This window comes from Vespa mandarinia, chromosome 2 (genome assembly GCF_050613455.1).
Source record: "Vespa mandarinia isolate Hongniang chromosome 2, ASM5061345v1, whole genome shotgun sequence".
Taxonomy (NCBI): domain Eukaryota; kingdom Metazoa; phylum Arthropoda; class Insecta; order Hymenoptera; family Vespidae; genus Vespa; species Vespa mandarinia.
This window is the reverse complement of record NC_140811.1, coordinates 17,292,501-17,317,500: the sequence shown is the minus strand read 5'-3', so window position 1 is coordinate 17,317,500 and position 25,000 is coordinate 17,292,501. Positions and strand designations below refer to the sequence as shown.

The following is a 25,000-nucleotide window of genomic DNA, read 5'->3' as shown; positions in this document are numbered from 1 at the left end:
CTGTCTGTCTGTCTGTCTTTCTTTCTTTCTTTCTTTCTTTCTTTCCCTCTTTACTTCTCTGTCATTGGCGAAAGGGGTTGGTTAAGTGTCGTTGGCGTCTCTCGCGATAGAAATCGATCGGATACCACGAGAAATTGTTATTACCAGCAGCTGACGGGAGTCGAGAGAATAATGAAGGACCCTTTTCTGTACCTTACCGAATGGCTCGACGAATATTGGCTAAGTTTGCCAATCGTATTTTCACTTTCCATTCGAATAAATATCTATATACTGGCCGATGGTTCGTCGTATACATGTATGTGTACATATATATATATATATATATTTATATTGAAAATCGTCTTTGTAAAAGAACGTTCTTTCAAAACTATGTCGAGAATGATTATATATTTTTTCGTTACGTTTCGTTTTTAGAATACGAGTACACGTATATACGTATGTACATAAATACATAAATATATGTATATATATATATCTACCCAATATTTTTCTACGATCAACATCACATTACAACTTTATGATCGTAAACAAAAAATTCGACCTCTTTCCCTTTTCTCTCTCTCTCTTTCTCTCGAAAATCGGAAGGAAATTTCGTGGAATGAAAATATTATTCGTACCATTGTAATAACGATGACTTCTCGATTATCATGGAGAAGAAAAGAAAAAAAGAAAAAAAAAAGAGAAAAAAAAAAAAAAGAAAGAAAGAAAGAAAGAAAGAAAGAAAGAAACGAGGAGGAACGACGTTAACGACGATAACTAAAAGCTATTTTATTCGAAAATAAATAAATGCTTTTCGAAAAGTACCGAAAGAAAGAAATTCGTACGAAAAACGCTGCCATTGTTAAGAGGAATAAGAGAAGCATGGGAATTGAACGAGGGGAATAGCGAGGCGAGGGGGGAGGGGAGGGGAGGGAAGGGGAGGCCGAAGGAGTGCAATAGACGATATTTATTCGGCGTAGCGAACAAATGAAAAAGAAAAACAAATGGAAAGAGAGACAGAGAGACAAAGAGAAAGAGAGAGAGAGAGAGAGAGAGAGAGAGAGAGAAAGAGAGAGAGAGATAAAGAGATGAAGAGATGAAGAGGATCCAAGGATTGCCATTTTCCTGAAGTAAATACATAGTCAATGATAGGTAAGAGAAGAGATGGACGAAGAGAAAAGAGAGGAAGGGGAAAGGTAAAAAAGCAAGTACGATAGACAGCGCAATTGTGGCGCAGTGCCGTCATTATCTCGCTTTTTTCTACCCTCACTGTGCTCTATCCTCCTCTCGTCGCTTTCCTTTTCTCTCTACGTCGATGCAAACATGGAAAAGAGAACGAGAGAGAGAGAAAGAGAGAGAGAGAGAGAGGAAAGGAAAAAGAGGAAAGTTGTAAGCGCGTGGACGAGCAAGGAAAAGAGAGAAAGATAGAAATGGATGGTGGTAAAGAGAGAAAGAGAGAGAGAGAGAGATAGAGAGAGAGATAAACACAGTGTGCAAATTAGTAGCGATCCATTGCTGGCGAACCAACGATTTTCTACTTGTCTACTAACGTCGAATGAAAAAGGAAGAGAGAGAGAGAGAGAGAAAGAGAGAGAGAGAGAGAGGTAGAGGGAGATAAAAGGAAAAACTGTAAAAGGGAAAATTCGAAGGGCGGAAACGATTGGTAGACGCAAACATCGAGAATAAACGATAGTGCTATACGAACGAAGGGGTGCCTTTTACGATTCTCCTAGTGAAAATTTCAACTAGGTCTAGAGTTGAAAATTTACATTAAAAAGTGATTATAACATTTACGAAGATCACGAAGATAAGACAAATTTAACGAAGAATCGGAAGAATCTGTAAATGGTGTAACAAAGGTCTAACATCGTGAGAGACGAATGAAATGTTAAACGTAATTAAATTAATTGAATTCGTTTATCTATTATTTCGTGTTTGACGTTTCAATAGAGACGAGAAAATGATTTCTTTATAATTTAAAGACATTTTAAATCGAGGTGAAACGACGGGAACGACGATCGATAAAATTCGTCCCATGAAATATTTTTTCTTTTTTTTTTTCTTTCTTTCTTTTTTCTTTTTTTTTCTTTTTTACACCCGAACGTAAAATTCCATCGTCTAGCGGGTACGCGTTTGCTCGAAGGGCTGAACTCGGCGAGTAAAACTACGAAAGAAAACTGCGTAAAATGTTAGAACAATGTTACAGCAGCCATTTGTAATGCTTCGCAGCAATTTTGCACCCGTATTAAACGCGCAAAAGATCTACGAGCTATCCGTATATTCCATGGTAGATTACGCCATTAAAGGGATGACATTAATTATCCCGAGTATAACGAGTCTTCAAAGTGATCGTAGAGGTCTCGTTCTACGAAAGAGCTCAAAAATTGAAATTTCATATATTCATCCTTTTCTCTCTCTCTCTCTCTCTCTCTCTCTCTCTCTTTGTTCTTTATTTATTCTTTATTGTTGTTGTTGTTGTTGTTGTATATTATATTTCATTTTTCGCTGTAGTCGGAAGCTCGAGGTCAAAGCTTTCGTTAAATTAAAAGTACACAAATATTTTTTATATTCCATAGAAAGGTGTGAATTTCTAAAAACTAAAACAAAAAATAAAAAAACAAAAAAAAAAGAAATAAATAAATGGAAAATAAAATAAAAAAAAAAAAAAAAAAGAAAGAAAACGAGGATCGAACCATCGATAGCAACAATTATTATTTTTCATGGAATAAAATGCATGGTGACACCTATTTTTCCAGGATTATCGTTCTTTTTTTTTTTTTTTTTTTTTTTTTTTATATGTGCTTGTAAACAACAGACGTAACATCTGACGGAATCAGAAATATATTCACCCTTGTTCCTATCATTTTCCATTCTGTTATTTTTCTTGAAACGTTTAATAGATCGATTGAAGAACGAAATGCCAATCACCTGTTCTCCCTTTTTTCTTCTTCTTTCTTCTTCTTTCTTCTTCGTTTTATTCTTCATCGGCGATGTCTCTTCCATATTCAATTACACGAGGCACGATAATCGAAAGTTCGAGAAAGCATTTAGTGGGCGTCACTTTCCTCTCTTACATAGCCACGGCCACTTCCTGCTGTTTTACAAGTTGACGACGAGCCTGCGACAAGGAGTACTTAACCAGGCCACCAACGGAGTTAATTTATCGCCACGATTTGCCGCGCGGTATCGTTCGCGTTTAAAAGCCCATTCTCCTCTTACTTCCCTTTTATGGTCAAAGTCTGCCGCCTCCTTACTTGTCTCTTCCTTTTTCTTATTCTTATATTTTCACTACTTTCATACGGAACTTCCATTAACGTACGTGAAACAACGTTTTGGAAACTCGCAACATAACGTGACGATCTTGATAAAATATTAGAAAACATAAGGAAAGGAAAAGAAATAAAAAGGGATAAAATGGAAAGAAAAGAAAAGAAAAGAAAATACTTAAATCTTGTTAAATCATAATAATACAATAAAATGCACTAACTATAAATCTTTCATAAATTTCATCTGATAAATGATATACAAGCGTACCCGCACGCACGTATAATAAATATATTATTATTATTATTATTATTATTATTATTATTATTATTATTATTATTATATCAGTTCATACATTTATATACGTACATACATACATACATAAATACATACATACATACATACATACATATGTATATATATATATGTGTGTGTGTGTGTGTGTATATCTGTGTATTTGCTAATATGTAAAAGGTTAAGCTTTGAAAGAAATAACCAGGTTCGGTTTTAAATCGTCTGCCACTCAGTTGGGGTCTTTTAGCGTCAAAATGGAAACTAATTGCTGGAAATTGTACAGGAAACACAGACCAGGTACTAGGTAGAGACGGTCGTTCGTTCGTTGGCACGTTATCCAAGACACGCGACTCTCGTGTAACTCTGCCTCTCGACTCAACCCAAACTCCTACGTGCTACTCTACTAATGCTGCTACTACTACTACTACTACTACTACTACTACTACTACTACTACTACTACTACTACTACTACTACTACTACTACTACTACTACTACTACTACTACTACTACTACTACTACTACTACTACTTCTACTACTGCTGCTGCTGCTGCTGCTGTTGCTGCTGTTGGTGCTGTTGGTGCTGATGCTGTTGCTGTTGCTGTTGCTGTTACTGTTACTGCAAGTTCATTACGCGTTTCCATCGCTACGTTTTCTCTCCGCACTCTCGCCCTTTACGTTGGATTTAATTCGTTTCTATCCTTTGAGAGTTGGCTTCCCTATAACTATTTCCCTTTCTCTTTCTCTATTTCTCTATTTCTCCATCTCTATTTCTCTTTTCCTTTCGCTTTTCTTCAGGAGAATGCACTGAGCTAAACCGTTTAAATACTCTCACTAGACCGTTTTCTCAAAAGTCCTTATTTTCGAGATAGAAGCAACAACTTACGTACAACTTACTACTCGGTGGGTAGAGATTGTAAAAGAGGGAGGGAGAGAGGTAAGGACGGAGTGTGTGTATGTGTGTGTCGGGGGAGGAGGGTAAGTCAATGACGACGTAGAAAATGTTGATAGAAGGTAAAAATCTTTTTCTTTTTCCCTTTTTTCTATTTTGTTTTTTTTTTTCCTTTTTTTCTTTTTTTCTTTTTTTCTTTTTATGAAAAAAGAAAAGAAAAGAAAAGAAAGAAGGGAAGAAGAAGGAAAGAAAAATTGAAACATGGAAAACGAAGCAAATAACGTAACAATTTTACATCGAACATTTCGTTTTGATCGTTTCACTACGAGTACCATAGAATAAAGTGTTACTTCATCTGGAAATAGTTATCGACTCACTCTGCATGTTCGTATAGTTATGTGTGCGTGAGTGCACGCGCGTCTGTCTGCGTACATACATGTACTTTTCTGTCAATCTCTTATGAAAAGCATGTACACATATACACATACACACACACGTACACTTATGTATACATATATATATATATATATGTGTGTGTGTGTGTATATACACACATACGGATAAAAACGTAGCTTACACGAGCTTTGTTCCACCGGGAGAAAAATCCGTGTGGCTTGCTTTCACGCTTTTACGCCGAAATCTACGAGCTGGTATTTCGTTTTCCGGCAGAAGCAACGACGTTTTACAGTAGGCTCTTTCTATTTCTCTCTCTCTCTCTCTCTCACTCTCTCTCTTTCTCTTTCTATCTTTATCTCTATCTCTATTTTTCTTTTTCTAGCCAAAACCTTTTGTTTTTACCGACGTTGTATTTCTTTACGAACGAACGAGCCCGACAGTTACCATTTCGATTTTCAAAAACGACCACGAAGATCATACTCTCTTGCTCTATCTATCTATCTATCTATCTATCTATCTATCTATCTATCTATCTATCTATCTATCTATCTATCTATCTATCTATCTATCTGTCTATCTCCCTCTCCCTCTCCCTCCTTCTTTTTATTTTTTTTCTTTTTTTCATCCACTGGCGATCGACCGTGAATTATTAATATCACTCTGCCGATATTTAAACTCGCTGTCAACGGGCTTGTCAAATAGCGACTAAGCATCTACCTATATGCACGACGTCGATCTGTCGTTTGATGAATAATTCATAAGGATTTTATATTTAATCGATATACCACCACCTGTCAGGTCGAGGTCAGTCATTTTTTTTTCTCCAAATTTTACGAAGTACCGACTCTGTTTCGATTGAAAGAGAGAGAGAGAGAGAGAGAGAGAGAGAGAAAAAAAAAAAAGAAATATCGTATGAATTTTTTCCACCCTTTAAAAATACCAAAAGGTACTATCTTATTTTTTTAAATATCAAGAAAGTTTTTGTTTCGTTTTTATACGAGGTATTTTCTTTTTTTTTTTGTTTGTTTGTTTGTTTGTTTGGTTTTGCTTTTTTTTTTTCCAATGAAATGATCGATTTTACTTCTACGAATGAATTTCTTACGAATGAATGAATAATCGACGGGATTTACAAGTAATAACGATTTATCGCTTTATACGAAAACAAACATTGTTGATTTTGTTTCTCTTTTTCATTTTGTCTCTGTCTGTCTCTCTCTCTCTCTCTCTCTCTCTCTTTCTCTTTCTCTCTCTCTCTCTCTCTCTCTCTCTTTCTAATTTAATAAAGGGTCGACGACGAGATCTCTTCTTGCCACTGTTAATATCATGCAAAAATCGCAACGAACTGCGAAGGGACTTTTTTTGCATAATAAAATTAATTACGATGTAAATCTTTAGCTCCCCGTCGAAGGCAATAATAAATTAAACGATCGAGAGGTTCGTAGCTAACACCTTTGCTGGAAGGTGGTAAAGAAGCGCTGAAATTCTCACGCTTTTTCCTTACGACGGTGGATAGAGAAGAAACGAGAAATAAAATTAAAAGAAATAGAATAAGAAGAAGAAGAAGAAGAAGTAGAAGAAGAAGTAGAAGTAGAAGTAAAAGTAGAAGAAGAAGAAAAACGGCCACGTCAATTCAGAATTCATGAAATACCCGACGACAAAATCCACAAACTTTCGTTCTTACTTTATTTTTTCTTCTTCCTTCTTCTTGTTTTTACTTTAAAATACTTTAATTCTTACTAAAAATGATCGCTATCATCCTAATGAAATTCGTAGCCAGTGAATTTTCAATATTTTCAAAGGCGAACGTAAAAATCTTCGTTAAGAGTATCCTTCCTTGAAAATTCTTCACTTTACTTTACTTAAATAAATATTTCGTAAGCAATACGTAAATGATTGTCTTTTTAGGGGAACAAAAAAAAAAAAAAAGAAAAACAAAGAGAGAGAGAGAGAGAGAGAGAGAATATACAATTTTTGCAAACAATTAGGTGCCATTAGTCGTACGATTCCTGATTATCTATGTTTGAAGTGATAACAGAAAAAAAAAGAAAAAAAAAAAAAAAAAACAAAAAGACAAAGAAAAAAGGTCAGCCAAGTTTTGCGAACGATTAGGATATCATTTTGGTCGTTACGATTTCTAACTGTAAAAAAAAAAAAAAAAAAAAGAACAAAATCAGGAAATATTTTCGATCATGAATTTCATCATGAATCCATACGTTCATCGAATGAAACGATAACGATCATTTGGATAGTTTCAACGATAGTACCACTTTCTCGAGCCATATAACGCGGGATTTCAAACGTTACATCTTCTAGACCCGATGATCAATGTACGTTCGGTCAAGATAGGATCGAGTATTATTTGTTATCTGTATCGACGGAACTCTCATCGGTAATTTCAAATGGATCGATCTCGTTCGGTTAGCTCGAACGGCATACAGGCCGGTCGGCTATCATCAACGTGTCATATTCACGTGCGGAACGGACACGGAATATCGCTCTCATTGTTCAATTTCTCGCGTCAATATCCAGCAATTTTTACTTTTTTTTCGCTGCTGGTGACATCCGTTGGAACGTCGCCATCATCCTTCCCTCCCTTCCTCTCTCTCTCTCTCTCTCTCTCTCTCTCTCTCTCTCTCTCTATTTGTCTCTCTGTCTCTCTCTCGTTCTCTCGTTCTCTCTTCGATAATCGAAACGACGTCTTTCAGAGACCTAATCTAAATATTTCTTATCCTTTGATCTCCCTGAACAATTATATCTGTCTATTTTCATTTAGACGGATGATTAATCGATATACATCAACGATCTTAAAATAAACTATCTTTCTTAATTACACGAAGTAATACGAATAAAATTTCCTTAAGATCTTCTCAGTAAAATTTTACAAGTTTCTTGGGGACAATATCAACTCGAAAAAAAAGAACTTACTAAAGGAGAAAGGAGAAATAGAAAATTTCTTAAATTCTTATCATAGAGAATCGTGAAAGTTTTCGTGAGCAAAAATTTGCGAAATTTTTCTGACGGATGGCGGATGGCGAGGAGGGAGGCGGGGGATGGGTGGGGGGGGTGGGGGCGAGGAGGGGGAGAAAAAAAAGAAAAAGAGAAGATAGAGAAGAAAAAAAAAAACAAAATTCTCAAATTCATTCTTCGTTTACTTTTGCTTTTTTCTTTTTTCCTTCGGTCTTTTTTCTCCCCTTATCTTTTCTTTTTCTTTTTCTTTTTCTTTTTCTTTCTCTCTCTCTCTCTTTTCTCTTCTCTTCTCTTACTTTTCTTTTCTTTCATATAAGATATATACATATATATATATATATATATATATATATATATATAAGAGCTTGTCACATGTTTGCCACTCGATTAATCATAATACCGTTCCCTATTGTCGTAAGAAGAAAAGAGAAGAATCTCCTCCACGTTCGTAAAGTGTAAATTTTATCGATGTTCGGCTATGACGACGATGAGACGATGGTGATTGCGATGGCAATGGATCGAGCGAGTGAGCGAACGAGCGAGCGACCGACCGAGCGAGCGAGCGAGCGAGCGAGCAAGCGAGTTGACGAGCGCGTGTCGCCGTCATGTTCTCGCGAAGCTACACGCGCGTGACCCGGATACTGGATGGCATTACCCCATTGTTCGTAGCTGAAGTATCTATCAAACCATTTTTCATCCCCCTACCGTGCTTGACGGCAATGACTCGTATATGTATATATATATATATATATGTATGTATGTATGTATATGTGTGTGTGTGTATGTGACCCACCATCACCTCCTACCTCTCTATTCATCTTGTTCTCTCTCTCTCTCTCCTCTCTCTCTCTCTCTCTCTCTCTCTCTCTCTCTCTCTCTCTCTCGTTATAATTGCGTTCGATCCTCGATCGAACCAGCACTTCCAGTACCCATTTTAATCTCTCTGGTAATTACTCTAGGAACGGGCTAGACAATTTGATGTATCCAACATCGATACGTGAAAATAGATTACCGGTGACTGCGTGCAAAAGATAGAATCGATCGTTCATTTTCCTTTATATTATTTTGATCGTGTCGAGAACTTTGATTGTACCTATTTAAAAAGAATAAAAAAAAAAAAAAAAAAACGCACACGCACACACACACACACGAAAGGGACAAAAGATAGAAGAAAGATACATTATTTCGAATAATTTCTACATTAAATTGAACAATAGACAGAGACCTTTTGATAATATATTACCATAAAGGATTTGATAATATTTACCATAAATGGGACGAAAGGTTTGCGAATGAAAAAGAGAGAGAGAGAGAGAGAGAGAGAGGGAGAGGAGGGAGAAAGGGGGATAGGGGCAGACACAAAAAAGATCAAAAAAAAAAAAAGGAGGGGAAATGTTTAAATGCACAGATAGGCCGTGCACTCGTAACAGCCATTAATGGAATTTCGACGTGTGTACGTGTAATTCGGGTACAATAACGGTAACGGTAACGACAATGCCAACGATAACGCTAGGCAATCAAGAACAATCTTTATTTTCGACGGTAGCTCATATCGCCATCGTGGCTCTTCAGACGGGTAGGGAAAAAAAAAGAAAAAAAAGGAAAAAAAAAAGAAAACAGAAAAAAAAATACGTCGCTGGCCGTTACTACAAACTGTCGCGCGTTTTCCCATGCTGTCGTGTGTTTTTATCGGCCAGTTAAAAGGTAGAAAGAGAGAGAGAGAGAGAGAGAGAGAGAGAGAGAGAGAGAGAGAGAGACAAAGAGAGAAAAAACGTGGAAAAGATCGTCGTTACGGAAGAATGAAATGCTACGATGTCGGCTGGAGCTTTAAAATTTTATGCATCCAATTCTTTGCTAAGATCCAACCTTATTAATTATTTAAAATGAAAGAAAGAGAGGAACAGAGGGAGAGAGAGAGAGAGAGAGAAAAGAAACAGAATATCCTTACATTTTGGTACAATAATGAGGTTTAAAAATATTAAATTAAAAATCAATACTCATTTGATTCATTAACTATTTAAGTAATAAATAAATTAATCCTTTCTATGATATATTTTTAGTCGGAATAAGTTGCATCAATTTATTATCAACGACGAACGATTTATGTTCACTAAGTAACATTGCAGCTTACAGTTAAGACAGATTATTCTTTTAAAACTTTTGGTTGAGAGAGAGAGAGATAGAGAGAGAGAGAGAGATTTATCTTAAAAATATGAGAGAACTAATATGACATTTATAAAATATGATTTAATTAATTTGTCATAATCGTACGTACATACATAAATATGTCATTTGTATGATCATATCCACTCCATTATTTTCATTTAATATTAAATAATAATAAAAATTATTTACCGATAGAATTTAATTTTTCTTTCTGTATTTCCAAAAAAAAGAAAAAGAGAACAAGCCAATTATATATTTACTTAGACGAAATTTTTATCATTGATAACGTCAAAGTTGATACTTTTATATGTTAAATTATTGAATATTAATAATTACGAAAGGTTTAAAATATTTTAATGGTTTAAGAAAAATATGAAAATGAATAAAAAAAAATAAATTTGAAATGATACGAGTTACCATTATCCGCTGCATGAACATTCTTCTTCTTTTCTTTCCTCTCTCTCTCTCTCTCTCTCTCTCTCTCTCTCTCTCTCTCTTTAACTTTCTTTTCTCATTTCTCTCTCTCTCTCTTTCTCTTTTTTTTTTCTTTCCCTTTCTTTTTGAAAAGAAACTTCTTCCATGAAGTGACATTCCAGTCTCAGTTTCTTCTTACTCTCTTTCTCTCCTCATGGAGTAAGAGATCGCGGTCTCTCGATGGAGACCAGAACAACGTTCTACCTAGTGAACTAGACAGTGTGAAAGAGAAGCTTCTTGTCCATTGAACTGCCTGTTCAGAAATTCCGTAACGTCTTCTTCGTTCAGATAGTAACTTCTGCCACGAAGTTCGTTACTTCGTCTATGCTTCTCCATCCGTCGTTTTCCATCCAACGCTATGTCGTTTCCTCACGAAAGCAGCAAAAAAGTAATCTTGTAAAAACGTACTTCTACTACTACTACCACTACTGCAACTACTACTACTACTTCTTCGTCTTCTTTTTATTCGTTGAAAGTAGAAAGGAAGAACATAGGTCTCGACGAGAGAGAGAGAGAGAGAGAGAGAGAGAGAGAGAGAGAGAGAGAGTAAGAGAGAGAGAGAGAGTGAGAGAGAGAGAAAGAGAGAGAGAGAGAGAGGGTGTCACGATAAGCTCGAAACCGTTGCCGTTATCTGAGTAACGAGTTACGCGTGCTATGCACTACAGCCTTCGCCTTAATTATTCTTCGGTAAAAGCTTGGCTAGGAGAGAGCATAGGTAACACGATGTATAGCCAACGACACCTACCTATCGTCGAGAGCGATGCTAATTCGAATATCCAAGAGAGAGGAGGAATAGCTTATCTCTAAGATCTTTAACACGCGATGGCGATTCTCTCTCTCTCTCTCTCTCTCTCTCTCTCTCTCTCATACACACACACACTTTCTCTTTTCTTTCTCACGTACACATACTCTCTCTCTCTCTCTCTCTCTCTCTCTCTCTCTCTTTCTTTGTTTCTTTCTTTCTCTTTCTCATTCATATACATATACCCACATAAAAATACACGTTCTATGGGGAGAACAGTGGGGAAGGGCGGGGGAGAGGGAAATAAGAAAAGTCGAAGAAGAGAGAAGGTTAGAAAGGTAACGTGTCTTATCTGTGACACGGCAAGAACATCTACGGCTCTTGAGTGACTTTGAAAAATTGTCTGTGAAGTTTTAGAAAGGGAAATATAGGGGAGGGAGGGTAAGAAAAAAAGGGAAATAAGCTTCGGTTCCTTTTTAGAACGAGAGATCTCAAAGTGTAATAAAATTGTTATCAAGGCGATAACGCGTTTGGAACATCCGTAAGGTTGTTGGTGTTGTTGGTGATAATGGTGGTGGTGATGGTGGTGGTGGTGGTAGCGTTGGAGATGCTGCTGCTGCTGCTGCTGCTGCTACTGCTGCTGCTGCTTCTGGTGCTGGTGCTGCTGGTGCTGGCTTCTGGTATGTTGTCATCACCAGCGCCACCAACAGCACGATGGAAGAGTCGTTACGCTTATGCCGGATTTGCATATGAAGATTGGCCTTCTCTCGTAATCGCAGCCACCATCGTCGTTCTTCTGCTTTCCTCTTCCTTTCCTCTTCCTTTCCTTTTCTCACCAAGTAAAGGTTCTCGAATTTATCGGATAATAAAAGTAAATTACGCCGACGACAGTTTGCATTTATATCTCCGCTTTCAGATTCCCACCGATATCGAGCCTCCTGTTCCTACTCTTACTCCTACTCCTACTCCTCTTCCTCCTCCTCCTCTTCATTCTCTCATTCCTCTTTTCTTTCTCTTCTTAGTCGAACCCTACCAATTCATCTCCTTGGATATTCCCTTTTTCTCTCTCTCTCTCTCTCTCTCTCTCTCTCTGTCTCTGTCTCTCTCCCTCTCTTTCTGTCTCTGTCTCTTACTTGTCTCATATCTTTCATCTTCCTTTGATTATTATAATCTTAATTTTATTCAACTCATTTCTTCCATTTGTTATCATAAAATATTATCATATACGATTTGTTGAATTACGATCAACGATAATAGATCGTAATTATTAAAATTCATCGATAAAAGTAAAATGAGAAATTCGTTGAATATCCTTTCTAAGCCAAAAATAAAAAGAAATAAATATAAAATATATATATATATATATATATATATATATATATATATATATACAGTTAAGAAGATGGAAAAGAAAAGGAAGAGAGAGAGAGAAGAAAAAGGAAAAAAAAAAAGGAAAAAAAAAAGAAAAAAAAAGAAGAAGGACATTTGAAGGAATATATTTGTATATCAAATGAATATTTTTATCATTCGATTTTTTTCTAAAATATCATTTAATATCGTTCGATTTAATTCGTCTTTATTTAATAGAATAAATCTTTATTTTTTTTTTTTTTTTACTTTCAGCCAGTATAACCAGAGACAGTTACATCAGACATTATAGTCCAGCGTGGTACGATATTGCGGCACTGAGGGAACATCGAGGAAGAAATCGTCGTGACACTTCGACTTCCGGTCGGTCAAAGGACGCAACGTTGAATCTACGCCTTCGCGCTCTCGACAGGTAAATAAAATGACCATCTTCCTTCTCTATTACTATTAAAGCATTACTTTTCTCACTTTTCTATGCATCTATGATACGTGTTAGAAGACGTACACGTAAAAAGAACGTGTACGTTGTGATTCAACGTTCCTCGCACGTTTCGCGCGTCTTTCAATATGGCCCGCCGCGAGATTTTCTCAAGGACCGTTAGAAACGAACGTGACCGTCCAACGCTCTCATTCGACGATTTTGCTTGACTTCGAAAAAGAAACATTTCTTTTTTTCTTTTTTCTTTTTTCTTTTTTCTTTTTTCTTCTTTTCTTTCCTATCCTTTTTCCTCTTCCTTTTTTTTTTCCATTAGTACGACGACATTAAATTACACTTCGGTATGGACAATGAAAAAATTACATTGATTACGTATGCTTTTTCCATAAGGAACAACAATTCGAAGGAAATTTTTGTCCTTGTTAAGAGAAAAAAAAGAAAGAAAGAAAGAAAGAAAAACAAAAAAAAAGAAATAAACAAAAACAATTCTATCATTACAAAACTATACATATTTATAATAATGTGTTATATACTTAAAAAGGATTAATTTCGAATGACCATTAATTTTCTATGAATGAATGAATTAATTAATTGATTAATTAATCGTTGTGATCGATTAAAATGATCAAATCTATATCACATATAGGGATATAACTTTACGGTTATATACGTTTTTACAATCTTTTTTTCTTTTTTCTTTTTTTTTTTTTTTGATAATAAATTTGACAAATTGAAAAAGAAGAAGAAGAAAAAAAAGAAGGGATCTTCGTTTTGATCGTCGTACAATGCGCGTGATCATTATCTCCTTTCCCCTTTCAAAAAAAAAAAACAAAGGAAAAAAAAAAGAAAGAAAAGAAAAAAAGAAAAGAAAAAAGAAAAAACAAAAGGAAAAGAAAACGAATAGATAATTACACGGGAAGACGTTAAATATTATTTGTCAATGATATATCATTGATTGTATCCATAGAAATACCAAACGCATAACTTCGAGCGAATAATAACAGCGACATTGGATAGATTAAATATTGGCAACTGTAACGAAATCTGGCAGATGATCGAAAGTGTTCATCATCAACAAATAGCCTCGAGGTGTAACGAATAACCGCGATATGAATGTTAATCCGTGCTAACACGGCCGTTGTGATCAACGTTTGACAAGGCATCGATAAGCTTCCATCCTCTCGATCTGTCGCTGTTGCTATCATCCCGAAGGCCTTGAGAGACGAGCTGACTCGACGCATCCCCATTGCGAGTAGTAGTAGCGCAATATGTCGATAGAACCTCGGTTATGTTGTGTTGTGCCATTGACATGAGATCTATAAATCTCGACGTTACATTCACGGAAATCGCATACACGTCATTTACGGACCAATGCCCGATGTCAGCGCGATGTATTCTGCTTGTGAGAATCATCTATGTCTATCTGTCTATCTGTCTATCTCTCTCTCTCTCTCTCTCTCTCTCTCTCTCTCTCTCTCTCTTTCTTTCTCTATCTCCCTCTCTGTCTTTCTCTTGAATGTCTCTGTCTTTCTCTGTCTTTAAGTTCTCTCTGTTTCTTCTATTTCGTATCTCTTTTTCTCAAATGACAACAATTATTATATACTCTTATCTCGCGGCTACTTTTTCTTAACTGAGATAGTTAATTATTATAAGATGAAAAATTTAATAAAAAAAAAAATATATATATATATATGTCAGTGATAAGATATATAATAAAATTCTCTTTTATTCGAACAAAATTGATATTGAACAACGAGAAAACTGTGATTTGTTTTACAAAGTTATACCGATATCATATGTAACTTGATCGTCTTAAATGTCTTTGCAATTTAAAAAGAAAAAAAGAAAAAAAAATAAAAGAACGAGAGATTTTATTTCTACATAAATTGTTCGTTTAACTTTTGAATTTTGTTTAATTTGTTCTGTAACAATTTCGTTTTTGTATTTTCTTTTTCTTTTTTTTCCTTTTTCTTTTCTTTTCTTTTCTTCTATTCGACTATGACTACTGTTACGTAAAGATAAATTTCAAGATAATTAGAAATTTATATATTTTTATAATAAATCGTTAGATCTTTCTTAAATATTTATTTATCCAAATGCAAATAAATATAATTTTATATTCGTATTGGTCTATATAACAACGTTGATTCGTACAATGCCATAAGTATTTGACGATTTATCGTATCCGATTGATTCATAAATAAATGCCATTTTGTAATAATAGACATTGTATTCTACGTTATAAAAACAAAATCCTATATTAAACAAATAATTCTTTTCATATATTTGTCAATTTTATTTTTGTAAAAGTTCAAAACGTATTTTGATACATTTATCGTTTTCAATTGATAGAAATAGATTTAATTAGGTTTCTATTTTAAGAGAATTCATTTGATAATACTCAAATAAACAGAAAAAAAAAGTATAAATAATTTTATCACAATGTACCGAAGTTAGTATGTTTCTTGGTATAATATTCATCGAATTTTATATAGTTATCTTAACGATAGATAAACGAGATTCGCCAAACTTTATATACCTAGCTGTCTTATCTATGTAGAAATTAATAATGCAAAGGTTAAGAATGAATAAATTTTCTAATTATATACCATGAACATCCCTCGCTCGGTTTTTAAAAGTATTTAAGAGGTATAACAAATTTTTCATATAATAGGTGTCATATTGTCGGAATAACTATCGTTATTTTTCTTCATGATTGAGTACTAGCGCGCTATATTATATGGATTTATATTTCAGTATTAAGAAAGCCATATGAAATTCGACGAATATCGTAGAAGTGCATTAGTAAAGTTCATTGACCTTTCGCTAAGACGGTCACATATGAAATTCGGTGAATATCGTACCGGCGAATTGCGAAGTTCGCCAACTGCGTTCTATGGAAAAAAAAAAAAGAAAAAAAAAAAGAAAGGAAGAAAATATTCACATTTCATTCGATTATCTAATTCCATAAATGAATTTTATCGACAAAATCAAGACTTAACTAAATTATTTTCTCATTCCAAAAAATTATATATGATCGACTTCGTTTCATCAAAATCTATATCTCCATTTTTTTTTCCTCTTTTTTTTTGTTTTTGTTTTTTAAATAAACTCAACGATATATATTAATATATGAATATACAATAATTGCTTAATTTAATATATATATATAGGATTCATACTCGTTATTCATTTATAATTTCTTCGTTGATATATCTATTAAATATTTATATATATATATATATATATATATATATATTATTTAATTATTTCTTTTATTATTATCCTTATTTATATATCTTGCTTTCTATTCTATATTGTTTCTATATAGAAATAAATGGATTCTATTCTTTGTCTTATCTCTTATTCTCATTTACCAAGAAAATCACGATCGATAGAACACGAATTTCGAGGACGACCCTCAAGGCGACTTTTCTCTTTCGTACGACGACCTAAGCAATCTGAATTCACGAGGCAAGACGTCATCCTCCGTAGCCCTTTCGCGTGAACGTGTGTGTATGTGTGCGTGCGTGTGTGTGCGTGTGTGTGTGTGTGTATTCATGCGAGTGCACGCGTGTGTGTATAAGCAGCACTGTGCGAGATGTATAAATGAGGTCGAGCGAAGTCATCGAAGTCGAAATACGGTACCTTAGGGATAGAAAAGAGAGAAAGAGAAAACAAGGGAAAGAGAGAGAAAGAGAAAGAGAAAGAGAGTGTGTGTGTGAGAGAGAGAGAGAGAGAGAGAGAGAGAGTCGTCCTTTCCGAGTAGTAAATTATCGTTGAAATACGAGAGGTGCCGTGTTGGGACACGTATTTTAAGTGGGAAAAGGGAAGAAAAATGTCGACCTTCGACACGCAAAAAAGCGAATTGCGTATGTATTGTGAGTATCTTTCGTGTATCGATCACTTCAAAATGAATTGCTCTCACTATTTCGTACGAATTACTATGTCGTATGTTAAGTTTTGCTCGCGCGAATGTCAATCACGCCACGTGACTCTACTACATTCGAAAAGGAAGGAGGATGGGTGGGAAGAAGGGTACTCGACTTAGAAGGTAATTAATCGTAAAGCTTGGCACGAATTCGCTTCGATTGCTCCTCTCCTCTCCCCTCTCGTCGACGAGTTGTTCTTTTCTTGTTTTTCGTTTTTTTTTTCGTTTTATATATATATATATATATATATATATATATATATATATATATATTCTTTTTTATATTATTTTATTCTTTTTTCTTCTATTTCTCTCGGAGAACTCTGACAACGGTAAATGTATTTTTCTTATATGGTAAATGTATTTATATTTTTTTTATTTCTTTTTTTTTTTTTCTTTTTCTTTCTTTTTTGGTATATTTTTTATTTTTGTCCTATTCGATGAAAAGTCGCGATAAATTTTACATCTCGCTAATAATTTAATTCGACCAATCATTTTATTTATATTTATAGCTCGTTTCTATGTCGTAGGAAAAAATTCCGATCGATACCACGTCGACCAACGAATTAAAACGGTATGTTATTTCCTTTTTTTTTTCCTTTTTTTTTTCTTTTTTTTTTTTTTAATTCTCTTTTGGTCTTTCTAACAATTCCCTTCTAAAAAAAAAAAAAAAAGAAAAAAAAAAATATATAACCGCGCGATGTGAAAACGACGAGTGATATTTTTTCAGTTGCACACTTTTGTTCTCTCTTTCTATCTCTATCCCTTTCTCTTTCGCTTTCTTCTTCATATCGAACAATTCATAGAAAAAAAAAAAAAAAAAATCGGCAACGTTCGAGATATCGATGAGCGATTTGCAATTTTGCTTATATAAAATAATATTTTTCGTTTAAAAAGATTCGTACCATACCTCAGGCCACTTCTCGTTATTAACGACGATACGATTTAATTGGATCGCGCGTTAATGAGTTCCTTCCGGTAATAATCGGTTGCTTTCTTTCAATCTCTCTCTCTCTCTCTCTCTCTCTCTCTCTCTTTGATTCCTTTTCACATCGTAGAATTTCGTAATAAACGATGCGATTACCAAACCGAGAATTCTTCAACAGAAGCGATCGGCTCGCAATTAAGCCGAAGATCTACGATAAACCCGAAGCAATTAGTCGAATGATTATAGTAATTCGAAAGGACGGCTGAACGACGACATGATCGCTACGATTAACTACAACGAAATATTACAATGAAAAATTATTACTATTTCTAATTTTATCTTTTTATACATCTATCTATTTATCTCTCTCCCTCTCTCTCACTCTCTCTCCCTCTCTCTCTCTCTCTCTCTCTCTCTCTCTCTATTCAACGAGAGACACGTCTATCAGAGTGATCTATTGTTGGACCCTAGAGAGGCCTTCGAAATCAATTCAACTCTATTATGTCTAAGCCTAGAAATGGATAATAGATGTACATGTATCCATGTCTATGTACATACTTACATATATACGTGTAATGCCACTTTTGAACGTAAATTTATTGATTATATTATTTTTGTTAATGAAAAATTTCGTACATTTTACGAATGAACGATTGGTTTTTTCTTTCTTTTTTCCCTTCCCCCCCCCCTCAAATAATTCTCAACAAAAAAAATAATAGAAATGTATTAGAATACAAGTGTTAAACTTGTACACATCTTAGCTGTCTACTATCTGAGCTGTATTATACAATGCGTAAACGATTTTGTATCGGCCACAGAGCATTACTCGTGCGACTAATCACATTTCACGTTTCATGCATTGGACTAATTGTATTCGCGAGTATGAGAGAGGAGGGGAAAGAGAGGGAGAGAGAAAGAGAAAGAGGCCAATAAAAAGGATGACATGCAAGAGATTCATTTCTTAAACTCACGCGAGAAAATCAATGAGAACTATCGACGAAATCCTTTTCAAAATTTTAAACTAACAAAAATAAAAAAATAAAGAGAGAGAGAGAGAGAGAGAGAGAGAGAGAACGTGAATAGTTTTAATTAACAAAAAAAAAAAAAAAAAAAAAAAAGATAACAGAATTAGTACACTTATATACATATATTCGTACACAAAAAAAAAATCAAATGCTACTGTGTTTTTATTTTTTTTTATTTTTCAAGCCGAATACTCGCATCCACGAGTTCATTTTCATTAGACCAATAGTACGTGTCGATGTGGGACGAAAAGAGAGAGAGAGAGAGAGAGAGAGAGAGAGAGAGAGAGAGAGAGAGAGAAAGAGAAAAAGAAAAAGAATTAAAATAAAAAGAAGAAAAAGAAAAAGACAGAAAAAAAGTGGAACAAAATAACAAAAGACAAACCGAGAACGATCGCTGTGTTTCAATCGTCGATGATGACGATGTTCTTCCTGATGGACACAATATATATATATATATATATATATATATATATATATATATGTACGTATGTATCTATGTACCTATCGTATTCGATAGGTACTCTTGCAACAGATTTTCATCTCTCGTTGTATTCCATCGTTAGTACGAACGCACGCACGCATGCACGCATGCACGCATGCACGCACGATCTCGAATTTATTTCGATGCTCGTCGAATGTGAATTGGTTTTATGTAGTGAGCGAATAACCGAATAACTGAATACAAGAGAAGTGTGAATTTTTCTCTACGTTCGTATAAAAGACCGATTGTTCTTTTACCTAGAAAGAAAGAAAGAAAGAGAGAGAAAGAGAGAACGAAAAGGGGAAGGAAAGATGGGAAAGAACAAAATAAAATATAATAAAATATAATAAAATAAAATAAAATAACAGGGAGATATAAAAGGAAAAAGAAAATGATTAAGGATAATAAGGGACGAGGTGGGATGAAGAAAAAGTGAAATTTTTCGTTCGTTAATTCGTTCATTTTATAGACATCGTTCGATGCGAACGAGTTTATCGAATAGTCACGATTGACTTTAACGAAATGAAAAGAAAGAAAAAGAGAAAAATAAAAAGAAGAACGAGAGAGAGAGAGAGAGAGAGAGAGAGGGAGGGAGGAAAGGAACACGAAGCCCTTAAATTCCCACGTCGAGACCAGGCGAAAGAAGAGGAAGAAAGAGAAGAAGAAGAAGAAGAAGAAGAAGAGGAAGAAGAAGACTTAACACCTAACATGCCCAGACGCCATTTGTTCGATGAAGACACACTACCTCTAATAAAGAATTGTGTCGGCGTAACGAACAATTAGCGAAGAAGCAGACGGCTCTGAAGGGAATTTCCTCGGCCACGTTCGACGTTTCAATGTCGGAAGAAAATCGATATCTTTCTTTCTTGAGAGAGAGAGAGAGAGAGAGAGAGAGAGAGAAAGAGAGAGAGAGAGGACTAACCAAGAAAAACGGACATTAACTTCCTTCTCCTTCAACTTAGACATCCCCCACCTGTCTGTACCCTCCCTAACCTCTATATATACACATACATACATACATACACACACATAAGCACACATACACTTTATCCTTTTCTCTCTCTCTCTCTCTCTCTTTCTCTCCCCTTTATTCAACAAAATCCTTCTTGTATTCACTTTAGGACCCTTTCGTACCCATTCGAAACGACTTCCTTCAACCTCCGAAAGTAACCCTTTTCATTACGAACATAGTTATAACTATGAAATAAGGGTTAAGTCCGTAGTTAACTAGAACGTTAGAAATTCAAATAATTTTTCCTTAATGTTTCCTCATTTCGTTCGTATACATAAAGATATATTCTAATCTTGTGTATAAAAATTGATACTATTAAAAGAGAGAAAGAGATATTCATATAGTGCATGTGTATATGTGTGTGTGTGTGTGTGTGTGTGTGTGTATGTGAGAAAGAGAGAGAGAGAGAGAGAGAGAGAGGGAAATGGAGGATTCGGGTTTAGTTTTTTCTTTTTCTTTTCTCGACGTTGACACTAACGAGGCGTAAAAAAAAAAAAAAAAAAAAAAGAAAGAAAAGAAAGAAAAGAAAAAAAAAGAAAAAGGAGAGAAAAAAAAAGGAAGAAAAAGAAAATTAGTATGGAGTAGCGTATAGTACGATACAAAAGGGAGATTAAAGTGAGATTAAATCGAATATGAGCAAGAGACTAAACTGAAAGAGCTTTCTCTTCTCGGTACTGGTTATGTCTATCTAGTACGAGCAAGATAACTCTACATTGTTATCCATCGGATTAAATATTTATTCGTTCGTCAAGCGTAATTACAAAATATCGGGAGAAAAGAAGAGGGCTTATGAATGTAGAAACTTGAAAAACTATTTTCAGAAAGGATATTCAAATAATTTTCCACGATAAATGATTACTATTATATATGAATATTCAATATAAAATATGATTATAGATATTTATTTTTGATAGATATCTAAAGGAGATAAGAAAGATGGGAAAAAACAAATATGAAGCGAGATAACAATTATGATGATAATAATAATAATGATGATGATGATGATGATGATGATGATGATGATGATGATGATGATGATGATGATAATGATGATGATGATGACAGTAACGTTGCAATAGAACAAACCCTAAGTGATACTCATTTAACTTAAGTCCATGAATATTACTTTACCTGTCTTAATTAAACCAAGCTGATAATTTTTCAAGAAACGCAAATAATAATAATAATAATAATAATAATAATAATAATAATAATAATAATAATAATAATAATAATAATAATAATAATAATAATAATAATAACGACGCGAAAGCAGCGAATCCTTCATCGAGCTCGTAATTACATGGCGATTCTGCGGTAATTAATTGCGAGTAGTAGTGTCATGGCTGCGGGCGGTCTCGATATCGCCTCCGGGAAAGTCCGTGCACTTCCTAATTAACGAGACGATGATATTTTCCGTGGGTGCGCGGAAATGTTACCGGTATACAACGCTGACAGTTTCAGTTTCTGGAAATCGAATAGAAAATTCGTCGACGTGATTATTGCATGTTCCCGTGAGTCAACTAATAAACCTGTACCCTTTCCATCTGGTTACATTGTATTATTAAAAAGTTCAACTATTGCTTGATATTAATGAGTTACAGAAAAGGAGAGGGATGGAGGGGAGAGGGAAAAAAAATACAAGGAAAAGAAAAAAAGAAATGTAAAAAAGAAACAAGAAAAGTGAAGGGAGAAGAAAAGAAACAGGATTGATTATGATCGTAAAGGGAGAAAAAAAAAAAAAAAGACAAAAAAAAAAAGAGAGAGAGAGAGAGAAAAGAAAAAGAGAGAAAGAATAAAAATAAAAATAAAAATAAAAATAAAATCAAAAAGAAACAATAAATATATTTTGTTCGAATATGAAATCAATTTGGGAGAAACCCATTGTGAGTACAATCAATGAAAACGAGAATCTGTTTCTCGTGCGTGGCACTAATTTGATGAGAAGGGAAGCCGCCGAACTAAAGCGGGCCCTTTCATCGACAATTAACCGAAAACATCGTTCGTACGGCCTAGCCCGAGGTCATTACCGATAATTTCATTACGCGTCTACTAGCTACGGCATACGTACAATGAGAAAGAGAGAGAAAGAGAGAGAGAGAGAGAGAGAGAGAGAGAGAGAGAGAGAGAGAGAGAGAGACAGACAAATAGACAGACAGACGTTTAATAATTGATTCGCCGTCGTCTCGACCATCTTTGCTGGTCTACGAATATAATGATAATGATAATGATAATTATAATGATAATGATAATGATAATGATGATAATATTGTAATAAGTCATGCATTTATCTTAATGAAAAGCTTCCTCTCTCTCTCTCTCTCTCTCTCTCTCTCTCTCTTTTTCTTTTATCTTTTTTCGTTCTTCTTTTGTAAAGTTAGCGACAGAAAAGTACAATGAATTTTCCTCTCTGACGATGGGAGGATATATAATGAGAGAATATTTAATTACCAAGAAAATGTTGGGCGAACAGTAATATTGTTAATAACACGCCCGACAGAATATTTATTAATAATTTCTCATCGTTTGATGAACGAATTATTTGAAATTTATCGAGACAGATGTATGACCGGCGTTACCTTTCACGAATAGGTTTGTGTGTGTATGTGTGTGTGTGCGTATGTCTCTCTTATATATACGTAGGTATACCTATGGCAATTTCAAGTGAACGATATCGTATTAATTATGTTGCTAGTATAGCGATATGCTCATGCGGCTACCCGCACGGCTCATAGATAGTCGGATTACAGACTTGCCAATATTGATTAATTGGCTATCTCTTCGTCTTCGTGCTTCCTTTACATTATCTATGAGTTATCTATTCTTCCTAAATTACGGCCAAACCTTTCTTTTTATAACGAAGAACACGTCAAATGATTGCTTTATAATGTCCATGTTTATCGATTAACATGTTCGTGAAAGTAAAAAAAAAGAAAAAGAAAAAAAAGAAAAAAAGAAAAAGAAAATAACGAGCAATTAATATTTCCAATAGAACGAATAAATAAATAAATTAATAATATTCTTCATTTATTTATTTTCCATAAGTTTAGCTTAATTTTCATTCGAAGATAACGCGATAAGATGGACAATATATTAAATGATAATAATATTGTTTTCATTGAATAACCTCTTATCGAACGAATGATATCGATAATTCGATAAAAGGAAAAATATTTGATTATTTTAATATGAACATATTAATAATTTAATAAAGGATAAGAAATATTACGCGAAGGAGAAAGAGAGGAAGAGAAAATGAAAAGGAAAAAGAGAATGGAAAGAAAGAAAGAAAGAAGGAAAGAAAGAAAGAAAAAAAAAAGGAAACTTTTACAATTTTCCATCGTCGATTCGAATACATTTCGTATGTTATTCTTTTTATTTCAGAGAATTTAAGATGAGACTTGTAAGAGACACAAGCCTTTTCCATGAAGAGACAACTTTCGAAGGATCGAACGACCGAAATATTGCCTTCGATCCTTCCCACACGTACAGCGGCACGTTGGAGGGTAAGTGAACGCAAATATATACATACATACATACATACATATATACGTACGTACATACATATAGTTATATAAAGTTACCTTGATCCAGTTCAATAACCTTTGTTTAACAATTTTACGATAAGGATTCAATGGTTTATAGGAAACAGTATAATAATTCCGCGCGATTACGATCGATAAAGTTTCCATTCGCATAAGATCAGAACTGGGAGAGGGGGGGAAGGGGAAGGGCCGAAAGGGGGTAGGGGTCAGGGGCAGGAGCGGCGGCGGGGGGGAGGGGGTTATAGAAAACTTCATCGATTATCTGCAGGATGCACCACACTCGTATCGAACTTTCATAAGGTCTCGTTTATAGGCTCGTTAAAATCCCACGCTCCGAGGATGATGCACGCCTCGATAAAATTCAAATTTCTATTGTGAGCCACTCCTCTGTTTCGTCTCTTCAAATAACGAAAAATAAAAAAGAAAAAGAGAAAGAGAGAGAGAGAGAGAGAGAGAGAGAGAGAGAGAGAGAGAGGAAAAAAAACAAGAAAGGCAAAGGGAATGCTCGGATAAAAATTCAAATACAAACAAATCGATTTTTCACGTGGGATCGAAGCCACGTGAAGAGAACGGAAGGCAAGTGGAGCGAAAGAGTTTGCCGATATTAAGTCACGGGTAAACCCCGTCATCGGCCAATTCTCTCTCCCCTTACTCCTGGACCACCTGATCCCACCCAACCACCCACCCATCCACCCACTCCTCATCGAACTTACTTTTCTTTTCTCTTTGCTGGCAACGCGCATGCGCACGTGCATTAAACCGCAAAAGTACAAACAGCCACCCTCCGTCCCTCCTCTTGCCCCCTTTGTACGGGTATACGATCAAAGGAAAACCCGTTCCTTTCTTGGCTCTTTTACTTGCCTATCCTCTTCACCGCCCGCTCCTACCCCTTCCATCTCCGTTCGTCGTTGCATTCGATTTTTCCACTTTTCTCCTCCCCCCTCCACCCTCCCCTCCCCCAAATTCCCATATTACTACCCTTCGATTCCTTGTTTCTCCGTTTCCCACGATTTTTCTGACCTCTCCGTAGCTCCGTTCCTTTTATATTCGTTACCATCTCCCATCCCTCCTCTTCACTCCTCTACCCACCTATCGGTTCC

At 35.0% G+C, this 25,000-nt stretch overlaps 1 protein-coding gene and 1 long non-coding RNA gene across 5 annotated transcripts in view; one reads left to right on the top strand and one right to left on the bottom strand.

Annotated features, from left to right (window-relative positions):
- Positions 1-25,000, bottom strand: part of LOC118445552 (uncharacterized) — a 136,124-nt gene that overhangs the window by 7,625 nt on the left and 103,499 nt on the right. The window lies entirely within an intron of this gene.
- Positions 1-25,000, top strand: part of LOC118445529 (disintegrin and metalloproteinase domain-containing protein 10) — a 145,766-nt gene that overhangs the window by 18,801 nt on the left and 101,965 nt on the right. For all 3 annotated transcript variants that reach the window (XM_085664998.1, XM_085664997.1, XM_035875217.2), the window contains exons 2-3: positions 12,798-12,954; positions 23,740-23,861. In XM_085664998.1, the coding sequence (XP_085521124.1) occupies positions 12,798-12,954; positions 23,740-23,861 (279 nt within the window). The remainder of the gene's footprint in view (positions 1-12,797; positions 12,955-23,739; positions 23,862-25,000) is intronic.